This window comes from Stegodyphus dumicola, chromosome 1 (assembly GCF_044657685.1).
Source record: "Stegodyphus dumicola isolate Sdum_Otavi_A_Nest chromosome 1, ASM4465768v1".
Classification (NCBI taxonomy): domain Eukaryota; kingdom Metazoa; phylum Arthropoda; class Arachnida; order Araneae; family Eresidae; genus Stegodyphus; species Stegodyphus dumicola.
In genome coordinates, this window is record NC_140768.1 from 259,902,746 (window position 1) to 259,920,981 (window position 18,236).

General features: G+C 31.4%; 1 protein-coding gene across 2 annotated transcripts in view; it reads right to left on the reverse strand.

The window, feature by feature from the left end:
* Positions 1 to 18,236, reverse strand: part of LOC118190204 (T-box transcription factor TBX20-like) — a 125,195-nt gene that overhangs the window by 83,655 nt on the left and 23,304 nt on the right. For both annotated transcript variants that reach the window (XM_035360880.2, XM_035360879.2), the window contains exon 2: positions 715 to 1,141. In XM_035360880.2, coding sequence (XP_035216771.1) covers positions 715 to 1,141 — 427 coding nt within the window. The remainder of the gene's footprint in view (positions 1 to 714; positions 1,142 to 18,236) is intronic.

Consider the following 18,236-nt stretch of genomic DNA (forward strand, 5'->3'; position numbering starts at 1 on the left):
TGATTTATAAAATATCCAAATGATCATTTTTATGGATGTTTTTGCATTAATTTCAAAATTAATAAGATGTTTCTAACGGTATGAAGTGCATACTGTTGCATGGAATAAATTCTTTATAACAGTGCTCCTTAAAATCACAGAAAGCTTTCAGCAATATAAAAAGTTTTGAATAGTTTCATTTACAAATTTCAGATGTGTTTCATAACATATCTGAGATGATTTTCTAGGGCGTTCTAATCAAACACGTTAATATTTACCATTTTGAAATTAATGCCAATATAATTCCACTACGTTATTCGTTAAAGCATTCCAAGAAATCAGTAAGAAGTTCTCTTGAAGTCCTAAGTAAGACAATTTTTACTGCGTTTCATTCTCAGAGTTTGCTTCCAGTTTTATATATGTAGAGTAATAAAAATAAGTTATCTTCCTCGAATTTCTGTTTTTTATTTCAATTAGAAGACTTATTGACTTTTTAGTTTTTAAATGATTCTTGTGCCTTAAAAATTTCCAATGGTATGAAACGTACATTAAATCTTATAAACGGCAAAATTAATTTTTACTGCAGAGCTAAATTGTCACTTACTTAAAATGCGACTTAAGCAGCCTCGCAAAGTTTCAACTTTTCGCAGTAGAAGAAATAAAGCGAATAAAAACAAGCTAAAGAAAATAAAGAGAAAAAAAAAGAAGAGTCGAATTTGCTGTGTAAAAACTCACCTTCCCGTTTTTGTTATGATCATCTCCGTTCCTAGCTCGTGGAACTTGTCCCACAGGTCTTTGTTTTCGAGCAGGCAGTCGACGCCTTGCAGCGACTCGCTGCTGCATCGAGGCTTTAGGCCCGCCGCATACGGGTTGTGCGAGGAGCGCGAGGCGGTCGGGGTGGCGGCCGGCTGCGGCGAGTCGCCCTCCCGCGTATCCCGATCTCCTTCACCCGCCGCCGAGCTGGGACGGGACGACCCGGGTCGGGGAGAAGGCCCAGGACTCAGGGTCTCATCCAAGTCCGACGAAACGGAGGAGGAACGAGGGGACATGATCCCAGAGTCCGGTTGGGAGTGGTGCGACTGTGGTGGTTTGAGTGGAGGTGGTGGCGGTGGAACGTATGAGTGATGATCCGGAATGCCAGAGCTGGGAAGAGGCTCCGATCCTGTAAAAACGCAAAAGAATAACTGATTTTAAAATTAATATTTTGAATGATATAATAAATAATTATATTGCGGGCAAAAAAAAGTATACAAAATATTATGATGGGAATTTTCCTGTTTCATTGAAAGATGTAGTTTGACAACAAACTTTTCAATTTGAGTCGAATTTGGTTAACTCTGCATTCTGCAAGTTCCCCTTTTCTTTCAGCATTCAATAAATTCATTGTTCGATTTCATATCACTTAATACTCATTAATAGCTGACATTATACATATTACACACCTATTTTTTTCATTTATTATCTTAATTTTTATTCATGAGGCAAGTGGTAGGCGTTTCTGCAACTGTTTTATTTTCTCCTCATTTAAGCTTTAGATTTCGTACAGTGTCTTAATCGTTAGCTATAATTAGATTGTTTATTTATAATTATCTTAATTGTATTTATATTTTACGTATTTTAAACTAAATATGCGAGAAGTTATTTGACTATTAATTCAACCAAGCACTTTCTTTCCATCTTATACTGCGGTTTTCAGAAACTGAGATCTTAAGGCCATTTCACATAAGTATCTGAGCTTAGAGTCGGGCCAGGGTAGTGAATAGGTTGGCTACATAGACTTCAGATTTTTTCCCCGCTTGACATGAAAATTCGAGCCAATTCTCTTCACAAAATCTTTCCTTCTTAAAAAAAAAGTATTTTTCACGTGCTCTTTATAACAAACTAGCTGCTTGCACCGCTAGCAGTCTAACATAATTATTATATTTAAAAAAGAAATATAATCGAAACAGAAATTGTAAAGCCAACAAGTAATGAGACGTAAGACCTATTTGGTCTTAAAAATTTTTTGCGCATAATGCTGCAAAAATATATGAAATAATAGGTAGAAACATTGCAGCGATCTTGCTAAAATGTTACCAGGAGCTGTAGCTCCACGAAATAGTACAACGCTATATTACTAAAATATTAACAAAGAAGAAATTTAAAAAAAAAATATTAATCCGGAAAAAACTGGAAAAAAACTGCTTACACGCGAAATAAAACTGTCAAAAATCAATGTTGGAACTGCAGACTGCACATTTTTTATTAAATATAATATTAATTTTGTCTCAATTCCAAAATTATCAATACTTTTATAGCTTTTACATGCAATACTTGTTTAATACTCAAACCACTAGTGCCCAAAATGATGACTGAAAACAAAGTGAGCATTTAGTACAAATAGTTGTAATTAATTATAAATAGTATTAAAATTCAACTTAAATGTAATAATTCGCCTCAGTTAAATGTGTTAATAATAAAAGTGCCAACATTGAATGCATATTAAATTTTATTGTATATTTAAATTAACCGTTTAATAGTTTGGCAATTGTTTAATAATTTGGTTTAAATAACCATTTAATAATTTGGTTATTATTGTATCAAAAAGACATAAAACATAAATAGGATAACATTAAATAAGCATAAAATCAAAAGGACATAGACCTTAAAAATATGTTCAAACGGTAGTGATATTTTGTATTTATTTCCACATTAGCAACAAATGACATTTAAAGCATTTTTCGAGAAAATTTAAGTCGAGACTCCAATATGCTATTCTTTCAGCTTTAAGTTTATCAATGTATCCTCCCCCAGGGTGGAAGAGGAGAATTTTTTCCAAAACTTTCTGCACTTATTATCATTCAAAGCTTTTGAAGGTTAAAAATACATTTCGCAAGAAATGGAATACATTTTACTATCTTATTACTTAATATCTGCAGGTTCAACAGACCAAAAACGTTTTATGGCATTAATTAAGATCTGGAGATGGTAGGTCTCTGAACCTAAACGCTATTAGATATGCGTGGATAGCGAAGTTTTTCCACCTGTCATAGATGCGGTTTGCTTATAAATCGATTTCCATAACTAAAGTGCTTTTATTTAACGGGGTAGTTGAGTTTTAATTCCTTTCTCGTCTTACAAACTTAAATGTTTTAACAACATGATTACCTCTAAAATAGCTTCAAATACCTTTTTCAAACATATATTTCATACAAATCCCTTTCAATTTATATAATAACCAACAAATTTTAAAATACACGAAACATTCATAAAACTATGAAACGTTTTCTGAAACTACGGCTTCGTTCAAATATATATCAGGGTTCTACGTTTTAAAAATAAAAAATATGCCGAAATAAGTTTTAGTAACTCCTTTATACTCTTGATGGCTGAAAGTTAAGTCCATTGATATAAATAAATGGATAAAAGAAATATATTCGTAGAAGCAAAAATAACGAATTGCGTTCCACATAGATTATTCAAGTACGTGGGCAGCCAAAGCATTTAAAATACATCAAATGAGGATTATTATTTACGCCTTAACTTTCACGTCCAACGGAAACCTATTTTCTCAGTTTTACTTCGAAGTTATGATATTCTGATGATCAATTATTACTTTTGCTGTAGAACTCTCTCAGCATATATGTTAAGAGTATATTGACTCGATATATCAGGCTCATGAACACTCGAGGGTAAAATTAAGAAAGTTTGCAAATTACGTCTGTTTTTACCATAAATATTGAACCAATAGTACTAATTATGCTTACGAAGAATTATGCATATATTTAGAGGAGAATACATAAGCGTATAAGTGCGTGTTCGTAAAACTGTGATAGTGGAGTATAAAAGAAGTAAGTACTAAAATTAAAATGTTTTGGGTTATATTTTAATATAATTTTCCATTGAAACTGTTATGGCCTCCTGTGAAGTACCACTTGCAGTTGTCTAATTTTACTCAAAATATAATCAACTATTTATTGAGTGCAGGAAGCTTAAATACGGAAATTGGAAATTTTGGGGAATTTCATATAATTTTATATAATGGACGAAATAATTCTTACACACAGACAGACACAATTTTAAAAATAGTAAAAACGTGTTATGGGGGACCCTAATTCGTACTTATTCACTGAAAGCTCCCGAAAACATTACCTCCCTTACCTATGTATATAGGTTGGCGGAAGATAGGAAGAAGAAAGAACTTACAGTGAATGACCTTACAGTAAGGTAATGAAATGATTAATAATAAGGAAATGTTTTTAAAATATAATGAAATGTTCATAAAAGAAGGAACTTGCAGTAAATTTTACAATAAATGACAAATGGTAAAGTGTTCATATAATTTTCAAACGTAATGCTGGTACAGTAAAGAGTAACAATGGATAGAGCTAAAAATTTAAATTAACGAAATGATATGCATGATGTAAGTTCTTTAATTATTATAAGAAATTTAATTTAAGAGAAATGAAAGAAACATGTATTTCAAATAAATCAGTTTTCAATTTTAAACAAAGCAACTGCGCATTAGAATTGAAATTATTATATGCATTTTTTAGAGTTAATCTATCTATTTTCAAACATACTTTAAAAACTAGAATATTTGAAAAGAAATCTAATTATCTAAGCAGTAGCATTAACGCATCATATGTAAGAAACAGAAATGTGTAAACTCCCGTCGAGAAATTTCTTAAAAAGAGAGAAAATTCAAGATCCATATGTTTCCATTAATTTCTTTTTATTACACTTCGTATTTTAATTCGTAAAAATTGTAAGAAAGTTACCTGATTAATTCTCAAAATACATAAAAGAAAAAAATATTGAAGCAACTCTTTTAATGGTAGGCAATTATAAAAACATTAATTTAAGTTTTGAGCAATTCATGCGAACCTTTGTTAATACCTTTGTTTGTAATTGCAGAACTGCAATTACAATCACAGTTATTAGTTACAGAAAATAACAGTTACATCACAAATATTTTATTCAGTCTTTAATTATCACGGTTTATGATATCCTTATCTAGCAGAATTATACTAGATCACATATCATCACCTGCAGGTTGGAGCAAACGGGGCCCTTGTTCTCCCAGAATCGATTGGTTTTGTTTATTTAATTATGGCACAGCATACGAGAGTTATTTGTCCAAGGGGAGAGAAACCTTTTTGGAGAAATTTCTAAGGAAATCTAGCTCGTAGCCACATTATACATGGGGAAAACCACGAAAACGCCCATGCAGCTATTTCGCCTGGAATCGGAACAGGTCGAAATACCACTATTCAGAGATTTTAATACTCGGCCGCCTATGGGCTTCCCGAAATCCAGAATAAATATCTTATGTGTTAATGCATATATAGCATGTTATGTTTTTATACTCATTCGATGATGCATTCTGTAATATACTTGTGAATCCGCCAGCATTAAATAGTTAAATAAAATTTATTAATGCAATCAGTGTCTCCTATATTTGTCGTCCTTCCCCTTGGAAAATTTTCTGCGGACGTCCATGTAAAAAAGTGTGCTTCACATTGCGCATTTAAATGTGAAGAGGAACGCTTTTCAAAGTACATGAACTGTACGAAATATACGCTTTTCAAAAAGCGCGAATGAGAGAAGGCAGATAGTTGCACAGAAATAATCCGGCTCATGACGCAAATATAAATGCACACATTCTAGCAATACGAATAAGAACTTTCAAATTCTGTATGTAAGATGTGCAAATAAGATAACATATTTTACGAATGTGGTGTGGATCTTTTAACGACTGTGACATGCTCAGGGTGAGAAATTTGCATCAAATTTCAACTCCCGAGGCAGCTGAAGATACGAGGAGGCGATATTTTTACCTGGTGTTGGTCAATAAAAAGCGAATTTAGGTTTAATCTTTTCTGTTTTCTGTAGATGCTGGTTCTTGCACCTGCTTTACGATGCACGTAGGCAGAAAAAATGTTAAACCTGCAGACAGCAATAATATCTGAATGCATGTCTAAGTGAAGTTAGTTTCTTTTTACCTTATAAAAATACTACAGAAGTATAGATAGATGCACATACTTCTTTAATATGTTTAATTTATTGATTTTTATGCTCTTTCATTTGAATATACTAGCATTTTCCTCATTTTTTTTAATAGGAAGCTCTTCGGATTATTCGTATTTTAGAAGGCACTGACAGTATAACAGTAGTTAACTCAAAGTACAAGAGTACATATCTATATACATATCTATACATATATATATATATATATATATGTATATGTATATGTATAAATTTTTCGGAATTAAACTTTCTACATATGGGTTCCTTCTTTTTTGATACATTATACTATTTCTTGAATTAAATGCTTTTAGAATTTTTAAAGTGTAGAAATTTTTTTTTATTTTTTATTCTCTCTTCGTAACAATATTTCAGTCAAATATTAATTTGCTTGATGTTATATCTTAATTGAAAAATATACGACTACAATTTGGTATGCAGACAGAATTTTTTAATTTACATATAACAGCTTAATGCGTTGTTAGAGCATAAGAAAATTCAGAAGTTAAAATCATCTCGAGAAGTTTAGAGAGCTATTACAATTGCAACATCACTGAGTGGCGTAAGAATTAAAAGTTTTTAAGTTATGGTGTAATCGGCTTATATTTTATTGTATCTGATTTGAGAAAGTTAAAAAATATATGTATATATAAGAAATCAGTATCATCTCTCTAGATCTGAATGTGATTGCAATCGAAACAAGCAATCATACAGCTTATTGTGGGATGCTAATTATCACAGAATAAATGAAACAGTGTTTGGAAATAACTTTATATAAACTTTTACGATACTATATATATATAATATATGGATTTTGCTACCATTTATATGTCATTTTACAGGACATTAAAATATGTTGTTATAGTCTTAATCAGTTTTTGAGATCTAACTCTAACTTTTGGCTTTTATAAACCTTTTATAACTACATACGAACATATGTAATGATAGGTAATTAATTAGTAATTGTGTTCCCATAGTTTATTTTCTGCTGCCTTAAACGCTGCTAAGGATGAGAGCTTGGTTCCACGAAAGCTAAGGACTCAAATCTCAAATATCATAAGATTTTTACTTTACGAATTGCACAGAACTTTTGAGGTATTTTTGAGGTTAAAATTTAATTTAGTTAGGAAAAAAAAAGAAAAAAAAAATGTCTAAATAACGGAACTTTTTTAATTGTCCTTATTTTAAAATTACTGAAGAGTCGCTTTAATAAACTGTTCAAAACACTGAAAAAACATTTAAAAAAATTATGCCCTCTGGAAAAAAAAAAGGGGGGGGGAAGAAGAAAAATCGCGCACAAAATTTTTTAGTTCTAATTCTACACGATACTTACATACATACTCTATATTATATAAGGAATATTTTACGCTTACGTATCCTTAAAGTAATATTAGCGCGCAACTCTTGAGTCACAGTAAGAATATTTATAAATTTCGATATATTTTTGGAGTTTGTAGGCCAGTTGTTGTTGTATTGTTGTTTCTTTAAAGCATGACTTGAATTAGAGATGTGGCCTTAAATCTTCACGAAGACAGTGGAAACGCATGCAATGGAAATATCAGTAGCGTTATTTTTTATGTATGTAATCTAGGTTTTATGGGCCTGTTCAAGTACTGCAGAGTTTCAATCACGCGCACCTACAAAATCTCCATTTTTTTTTCCTGTCGAATCCAGTGTAAGAGAAACATTTAAAATTTTCTGCATATACATATATGTATTTATACACTTCTTTTAGAAAGTTAAACATATATAAAAGCCGCCCAATCGTTATAATGGTTAGCGTCGCTGACTGCCGTGCTGAAGTGCCCGGCTTCGAACGCCGGAAAAGGCATGGATGCTTGTAAATGTGTAGTGCCCATGCGGCATGGGGGCACTCTAAATATGCGGTGAGCCGAAAGTCTTCTCGAGCGGTTGGTCGTAGAGAAAGAGGTCCCACAGTGCTCTTCATCAAAATTGAGGGCGAAATTGAGCTAAGTCGCACTGTCACCTGTAAGGTGCTAAAGGTTGTTGCAAACGACAGGCGTAATCTTGCGCTCCTTGCCACAAGGAATTTCGTGGGCTTGGGATGACTGTAGGTCAGACAAGTGAGCATTAGCCAACAACAACATATATAAAACTTCTTCTTATTTATTTTTATACATGTTTGTTAAAATTTAAATTTAATTTGTTTAAATATAAAACTTCTCTTATACATATATGGATGCGTGTGTTTAAGAGAATTTTTTTTTCCATTTGAGTGATTTCAAGAGTCAGGAAATTGCATTTCTTATGACTTGGTATCTTAAACTATAAAAAAAAAAATTTGTTAAACACATCACGTATCACTTCGCAATAAGCGCCATTAAACTCCCATTCTGTAAATCATCCACTGAGAAAGATGTCAGCTTCCGTAAGCTTTTTAATTGCCTATTCTACATATAAAGGAAACAACGTTTCTGCGAACTTTTTTCTTTTCTTTTTTAATTATTATTGTCATTTGGAGATTTGCTGCATCGTCTTCACGCATGAGATTCACTTAATATTTGCTCGGAAGCTTCAAAATTGTACACACCTGAGCGAAATATGAAATGAGCGTTTGTAGATGAAACTTTCCGTGGCTGACGTATTATATTTCCTTCCAAAAGATCAAAGCAGAAATTGAGTGAAAAGCAAAATAGCGGATTGAATCACGATGGAATAAAGAAGAAAGATCGTCAGGAATTGACCATCCGTGAAGTTTCTCACAAGAATATCCTTGAGAATCATTTATTTGATTGATTATTAATATTCGAATCAAAAATTCAAAAATGAAAAATACAAGACTGCTCTTTAATTTTTATATACGAGGCAGCATAACATCTGCGAATTATAATAAAATATGTATAAGTTTTAATGAAAAGATTTGACAGGCTGCAGCATATATCATCACCGCTGACAATATAACAGTGCAGAGAAATAATCTCACATAGAAAAATGCGTGTCCAGGCAATCGATATGAAAAACTGTCGGGAAATCAGAACTGATTTCCAGACATATGTATTCTACAGGCAGTGGTGAGTTACATCAAGTTAATATTACGCCAACTTAATGCTATGATGGTTTTGGAAGAAAATTTAATTGGTATCCAGATTTACAGTCTTTCAAAATAAGAGGAATTCGAATGATACAACCATTCAAAAAGTCTAAAAGTTTTAAATGAATGTAAGGGAAAATATATATATATATATATATATATATATATATATATATATATATATATATATATATATATATATATATATGATCAAGATTTATATAAATAGGCCTTTATAGCATGATATCTATCATTCACAGGAATCTTTGTAAAGTACAGCGTATATTATATAGGAAAACGAGTAACACGTGTAGAAAACCAAATGGTAATATATTTCTAATAGCATGCCTCTCTCAGATAAAACGCAAAGCTATTATTATATCATTAACTTAGCAGTTTTTCGGTGGTGAGGGGAGAGAAAGCATTAATTTGACATTACTTGCAGTATATATTAAAACTTCTTTAATAAGGCTATGCTTTGAAATGATAGCGTTTCAACATACATTTAAATTTCTATATACTGTTTACTCAACTCAAATTTCAAGATAAAAAATCAATCCCTTCTTGAACAGTTTATCATCACACTACCCAGTGCTTGAAAAATTCTTTTTACCACTTATTTTGCGTGCTATGTATTGAGGCACTCACACAGAAAGTTCAAAATGGGAACAGCTGATTGGTGAGAAATGAAAATGTACTTATATAGAATAATTCCAAATTACTTATTAATCATGTATAAAATACTTGGCCAAATAAGTCGAGACATAGATTAAAGTACGAAACAACTTAAAAAATGATGAAAAATGTTTTTGTTATCTTCAGTTTCTTTTTTGAAAGTTTAGGTTTTTGTTTTGCTTTTGTCGGAATGAAATGCACATAAATATGATTTTCAGACTTTCGATTTTAAGAATCTTACAAAATAAAATTTAATAAATGACATTTTCTAAAAGAAAAACCTTAAATTCTCAGTTGCTACTTGGCATTTGCTCTCAGTTTCCTTACAGTTTTGCATAAAGAATGGGGGAATATCTGAATATCATGACATACTTTTATTTTATCCAACCCTTGCAAGTGTTAAAAAAAAGCTAAATACATTGATTCGTAACTATCTGTAAAAAATAACTTGTTTCCGATAGTACTTACTTAAATAGTGTCAACTAATTTGAATAAAATTGCATCTTTTTAGGCTTAGCACATATTTCTACTGCCAGCAGGCTTTCTTGGGTTATATATTAAAGCCACATTCTACGCTTACGTCATTTGAAAGGCTCGTAAAATAGCCCCATAAGTAAGAAAAGGAATACATAATCACATTGCAAAAAAGAACTACTCTTCTGAATTGTACCTGTAACAACTGTTCATAATGCAAAGCACAGAACGATGATACCAAGAATTAAGATTTCTTTTAATAATTATAAAGCTTCAAGACTGATAAAGAAGACATCTCAAAAGGAATAAAAAATGCAGCTATTTTACTTTAAAAGCCACAATTTTTACAAATTTGTAGGCGGCATGTCACAGTAAACTGTCATATGTTAATAGGTGTTGTCAAATGTAGAAGAAATGAAGTATAAAATCCACGCTTTACATATGTCGCGGGCGAGATTCTAGATAAGTAAAGTAGGTAAATCTGAGATTAAAAGAATTCCGCCAGAAATATGAATGCGAAATTCTGAGCTTCGCGAACCGACAACCGCAGGGAATTATGGGCCAAAATTGGAACGGAAATCCATCAAACAAAGAATATACAAGTCTGAGGCAGCTTAAAACAGCCATCAACAAGATTCAAAAGAATTGTATTGGCAGCTTTGGTTGGTGGTCCGTTAACTTGATTAATTATTTCGGTGAAGTACGGAAAAATGTGAAATGATCTTCCACGATATGATGCTTTGCATTTAAAATTAAGAGATGCATATTGAAGATTAAAGAATGCATATATAATAAAAACGAAAAAGGAGAAAAAGATTTTGACATTGTAACTGTCTAAGCAATATGCTTAGTAGATCTATTACATGATGAAAACCAAGGATTTCTTATGACAGAATAAATCAACATTCCGTTACGCATAGTTTCTTCTGAGTTTGTATTTCATAGCATTCAGAATATGAACGAATAATATTAAAAAAACAAAGATTGCATAATTTGGCTAAACGAAAATAATTTTATAAAAAAATTTAAATTATTAACTGTAAAAAATAAATAAATAAAATCTGAAATAAATTAATAAAATTTGAAAATTATATTACACCCTAAGAGGTGTTTTTTTTATGTTTTGTGTGTTTCCTTTATTTATTAAATATCATGTTCTACGTACTCAAACCATAAAATTCAGTTCAACAGCAGAGTCTCGTGCGCTGGAGATAATTAGTCCAAAGGGGATTGTCCCTGAAGGACTATTGTTTTCGTTTTACGATTTTGCGTTAAATCACTATAAATGTCCGTTTCACTTTTCAAACTGTTGCCACTAAATGTTAGAGTCCTGCATTATGTTTGAAGAAATTCAGTAATGAAAAATCTGCATAAATGTATGTCTATTTCTCGCATTGTGATAAAACAACGGTACATAGAGCCATCGAATTTTGAATGACGTAATCCTCCTACGAATATGGGCATGTGGAAGACCAAATTTGAAATTTGGAATTTGTTTTATTATCAATTTCATATTTTGTAAAACTTTAACCAATTTTTGATTAACAAACTCAAGGATTTCAAAGCGAGCAATGGCAACGTTGTACAGAAAAAAAAAAAAAAAAAAAAAAAATCTCCAAAGCATGAGACTCTCTATCGGAAATTCTAAAGCTATGCTCAATTTAAAACTATTTTGCGATATTGCTCTTGAACTGATTTTATGGTTTAAGTGCAAAGAACGTGATATTTAATAAATAAAGGTAACAGACAAAATGTTAAAAAAACGCCCCTTTGAACGTAGTTTAAAATCTGAAACCTTTCAGATTTTTATTTATTCCCCCTCCCCGGTACAGCTTTGCTATTGCTCGCTTTGAAATCGTCGAGTTTGTTAACGAAAATTTGTTGAAGTGTTGAAGTTACAAAATATGAAATAGATAATGGAACAAATTTCAAATTAAAATTAAAATTTCCACATGGCCATATTCTATGGAAGATTGCGTTATTCAAACTTTAATGGCTCTAGGTACCGTTGTTTTATCACAAGGCGAGAAACATATATACATTCATACATATTCTTCATTATTTAATTACTTTAAATATAATATAGGGCTCTAATATTTGGTGGCAACAATTTGAAAAGTGATTTGCCGTTTATAGTTTTCAATGCAAAATGCAAAAACGAAATTAATAGTCCTTCAAGGGCAAATTGCCTCTTTGAACTAATAAAATCTGAAATCTTATATACGCCCAATATATATATATATTACGCCCAAAGGAGTGTTTTTTTCATGGATGATTCAAAACAGGATTTGAAAAGTGATAGATACATTCAAAGTCATTCGGCGCAAAATACCGTTAGACATTGTAAAGTCTTTGCGTTGCTGCGCTACCAACTTAATACCAGTAAGAAATGTAAAAAAATCTCGCGCATAAAATATCAGTGCTTGTTTTACAAAATATGAAATAGATAATAAAACAAATTCCAAATTTGGGCTTCGAGATGCCCATATTCAAGTGGAGGACTACGTTATTCAACATTTGATGTCTCTACATACAATTGTTTTTCTAACAATGCGATCAATATACAGACATTCATGCAGTTTCTTCATTATTTAATTTCTTTAATTATAATGCAGGGTTCTAATATTTGGACGCAACAATTTGAAAAGAGATTCGGGCTTTTCTAGTGAATCAACGTAAAATGCCAAAACGAGAATAATAGCCCTTCTGGGATAATGCCCTTTGGGCTAAAAAAACAACTTATTAACAAAGGAATTAGTTTTAATTTAATTAGTAAAGTGTACTTAAAAAATGTACCTAAAGCATTAATTAATTAAATAATTCAATTAATTACCAAAAAATTTATAATTTAACCGTATTAACCGAATTAAATTTATGAACTAACTAGAGATAGCAACTGAAACTTACATTTTTTGTATATAAATAAGAAGTTGAACTTCTTACCGCTGTATTTAATAAAAGCAATAAAGCTCATCATGAAGAAAATCACAAAGGGTTCTAAGTCAAGTTTAGCTTCTTTCTTGTTTTAATATTTTTAATCATCTAAGCATATTCAGGTTCAAACTTTCAATTCCTTTGTTTTAAAAAGACACACAGAAAATGATAGATTTATTAAATTTCGGAAAGTTAAGTTTAAATCTTGTGCATCAGTCGCTTGCGCACAAGTTAGGGTTTTATATATAAGTATGATAAGGATAATGATTGTTTTACGAATCAGTTATAAACATCTGCATTTTGCATGTTAACGTTTATTGTGAAATGTGAATTTTTTTTTTTTTTTTTTTTTTTTTTTTTTTTTTCTGCACATTTACCTGTATCGTACATTTAAAAAATTACAAGGAGATTACAATCTTCGAAAAAAGTCATACATTTTAAAGACATTAACGATAAAAATGTATAACAAGAGGTCTAAGGAATCTCATGTAATGTACAATATTCATTTTATTTTTTTTAAAATTACATGAAAATGCAAACTCTAAGCAGTTTTAGAAAACTAAGCAAGCCTGTGTACTTTTTTGCTATTACATTAATAGAAAAGGCAATTCTGATAAACCAAACTTCGATAACGACTAATATCATTTTAAGAAAAATTTGTCTTCCTCCTGAAAGGCAATAAAAGTCAAATATAATAAATAACACACGTATTTCCATTCTATACTGCTTCTTACAGTTACAGTGGCACAATTTCGCATTCAAAAGATCTAGTTAAAAAATTCGCGATATAACGAAAATTATTATTTTAAGAGAAAGAATAACTATTTTATAATCGATTTTTTATTTTTTATTTATTTATTTATTTTGTTTTGTGAAGGGATGAAGAAAATGTGTTTAGATATTTGGCAACATTGCTTTTAAGAAATTCAACTATGAGTATAATATATAATTTAAAGTAGTGTTAGTGTAATTACGGTTTGTAGCAAAATGAGCAATTAAAACCGCCGAGCTCTGGTAATTTCGTCTCCAACTCGATTCCACAAAACATTTTCACAAAAGAAGGCAAAGTTAAACGGAGCTGAAACCGAAACTATGCCAAAAGCATAGTTAAAAAGTAAGTAAGATAATTAATTACGGCAGAGCACTAAATAGCTGTTTACTCCATGTAAAGGAAAAATTGTCCGTATCTATCTGATTGTCTTCTTCTCCTCTATCTCCGCATTAGACGCATTGCATGCCTTTCTACTGTATCATTAATTAGGAATTCATAGTGATGATAGAATTTTGTTATTTGTATTAATTATGTTTGGGTATTTTAAAATTAAAATATTTTAATGAGATGAAATTATGTTGGTTCAAACAAGATTCCTCTCCGCATCTAATGTATTTATATACCTAGCTATATACCGAAAACAATTACACTCGTATCATGATTAGATACTTAAAACAATTATACAGTATCTTATTTCTGTAATTCATTATAGGCTGTTAGTTGATTCCTTATAATAATAATCCAAGCCTTAATGCTTTTTAACCCTTTTCGGCACGCTACCTTTTAAAATCGGAGTTTTTATTTAAAAAAAAAAAAAAAAAGTAGGCAGTCTATATAGACCTAGAGGAGTAAACAAGTAAAATTTTGTGAAGATAGCACTTATCGTTTTAATTCTGTAGGTGTGCCCAAAGTGGCACACTGATTGAATAGAGCTTCGGAAAGAGTGCTGAAACGAGCATTGTTGTCAATGAACTGACCGATGAGATGCGGAGAAACAAAGAATACAGACTCTCAGTTGTCCTAGATTATCTGTGAGCCCGTTCTGGGCACACCTAGGGTTGGCGTTTGATTTTAGGCAAGATTTCAAGGTAAAAATTTAAAACTAATATAGAATAAGGAGATTAGCATACAGCCAAAAAAATAACATAGAAATTTCTTTTCAAACAATTCCTTTTATACCCTAAAAAAATCTGGAAGATTTCTTTGAAAAATGAGGATCTTAAAAATCTAAACATGGCTAAAATATATGGACTGGTTTGTATTGAGCTGCCATCTACTATAAATGAAGAAGGTTCAGAGTAACCTATAGTAACCTATAAATCCTTTTTCATTCAATTTTTCTGTGCGTACAGAAGGAAATTTTTAGGTGCGTGCAGACCGGACACACTGTGCCGCAAAGGGTTAATTCGGAAAATAAAATGCCTAAGCAAGTTTTTATGGTTAATTTTGTTAAGGCTTAAAGAAACAGTAATTTCATAACTAACAGTTTCTGGTCTCTTAATAATTTTCGTTGAAATTCATCAGTGTTTATAAAAATCATTTATGTTTTACTGTGCATTATATCCCATGTTATATATGCCCCGTGTTTCGAAATATCGTACCTTGGACAAAGTGGATGCAACTGTTGAACAATGGTAGCTAGTCCAGCTTTCATTCCTCGGGGAATAAACGTATTGATTTGTGCGTGGTCATCATGGAATATATTGAAATGAAAGCAATTACTTCTTATCTAAAAGTGCTTTAAATTTACCCATTGATATCATTATCAACATTCCAAAGCGTTATTGGAAGTTCATTTATTATAAGAAGTTTTTATCTAAGAGAAATGAAGAATATATTTTCATCTTGTAATGCTGGTTGCAATAAACAGTTCTTTCCTTCTGTTTACCATAGACTGCATTCCGACTCTTTCTTCTTTATTAATTTAAAAATGTCTCAGTTTTTATCTGGTCATGGCAAATTTGCAAGTTACTTGTTTCGTTTCAATCTAAGAGCAAGTAACTCATATGAGTGTTACCTCAAGATGTGGAACATTAATTTTTTTTTTCTTATCCTACCTTCGATGACCCTAGCTTATGCTTGCAAAACGATTTAAAAATGCTTGGCGTGACTTGGCCAGTGAACATTTTTTTGTGAAATCTAGATTGCTGTGTTCTCTGTTCTTGTGCGTTTTATTTATACATGCAATATTTAATGTTTTAATTAGCTTGCTTTCGCAAGCTGCGTGTTGTGTATTCGTAGTGTAAAAGAAGATTGTATGTCAAGACGCAAGATTGTATGTGTTCAAAGTCTGGAAGAAAAAAAAAAAAAAAAAGGAGGGGTATTACTTGCTACTCTCGTTTGTAATGATGAATAAGAGCCAATTTGCAATAAGGCTCGTCCGGAAAAATACCCATTCTAGATAGATAACCCTAGAATATTTTGTCGTAATATGTAATTTGACGCAAAATGTATTACATAAACTAGCGCAAAATTTTAAGGTGTTAAAAATGGGGGAAGGAAAAAAGAGAACTATTTCATATTTGGAGGAATTTTATTTTTTTAATATATCTACGCATTTTCTCTTTCATGAACCACATTTTTCAAACAAATTTTAGGTTATAAGAAATTACCCCAAAAAAGTATTACAAAAATGCTTAACATTAAAAAAAAAGTGTTAAACCTGGTGCATATTAAACAATTATTTCTCACTTTTGAATATAGAAATTAAAAATAGCATCGCAATTTAACCAAAGGAAATAGTGAGAGAGACGTGTGCTTCAGACGTTTCGTGGAGTGTAAGTATTCTTTTTGCACGTATCTATTACGTGATTCATGAACTTTATAACCAAAACGAACCCATCATTACGGGCGCTAATGTAACTAATGTCAGTTTGCACATGAACCCGCAATAGCCGCGTGCGTTACTGGGTGCTAACGTGGCAAAACCTCAAGTTATATTTGCGTCCCACTCTCCAAGCCTCGTCATCAGCGACAGAATCTTTAACACGAGCGAAAAGCAGCTGATATAATGGAACAGCACCTGTTGGAGATTACACGAAAATTGCGTCACCAAGAGGCTGAAAATGCACGAGAGATAAAATGTAGACGGTAGAGGAAGATTACCAGGATTTTAAAACAAGTTCGTTACGAAGCTGATGAATCTTGTTACGTTGAAACGAAATATAAGCTGGCGAATGTCATTATTCATGATACAGAAGGGTCTTTGTCAGTAACAGTGACTAACAAACAAGTAGATAAGACAATATCGAATGGAGGAATGGAGCACCGAATTCATTGAAAACGGAAGTGATTTATTAATTAAAAATATATTATTAAAAGTATTCTCCAATAGACAACAACCAAAGTAATCTCATTTTCGTCCATTTTTCTCTTTTGCAGCTAAAAAAATTTCCAGAATCCTCAATAAATGCATCTTGCTAATTATTTTCTCTCCTAATAATACAGTCTGTGCGCTGAGTTCTTAAAGTCATTTTAATCCTTGGGAAATTTCCAAAATTCCTTTTAATTATGATTTAATAATACACAACTAAACTGACTAAAATAAGTCATATTTTTCTGTAAAATATAGATCTTAAGCTCTAAAGGAAGAATTTCATAAATTCTCCATTGCTGGTCAATACTGGTCGCTTAATTGCTCGTTTTAATTTTATCCCTTTAAAATTAAATGAAGATTTCTTCATACAGTAAATTAAATTTTCTTTCTGATCCAATTTCGTTTCGCCCATTGTATTTAAAAAAATAATATTTCAATTCTTTTAATTTTACCTTTTCAATTGGTGGCGCTGTAATTACTTTTTGTCGCTTGTTTACTTCCTTCCACAAAGTAAAGGAAGTATCGTAATCGCGAAAAAATTCGGGTTTCAGATTTCAACGGAAATTTTCATTTTGACCGTTCCCGAATCCATCTGGAAGATTTCTTTGCATGACGTCTGAACATATGGACAAAATAAAGAACTGTGAAACGGTGCCCTCCATTGGGAGGAAAAACAAGTTGTCCAAAAGTTAATTAATGTAAGTTTAATCAATGTGATAACTGCGCTCAATGCATTAATGCAATTTTTTTTGAGTATTTGGCATACAATTGCTTACTTAATTTTAAATCACCTTGTTCAGAAACATTCAACATGTTTCTCGTTTTCTGTAGTAAGTTATTTACTTGAATAAAGCTTACCTCCACTGAGTGAAGAAGAGGAAAAAATCAATACTGTTGGTCCTCTAACATCTTTTTAATTTTCGTAATTTTCGTATATTCCTCTCGGATGACTTTTAAATTTTCAGAGTTAGCATACCAGTACGTTTTTGAATAAGACTTGACTTGTTTGTTTTTCAAAGCTTTATATC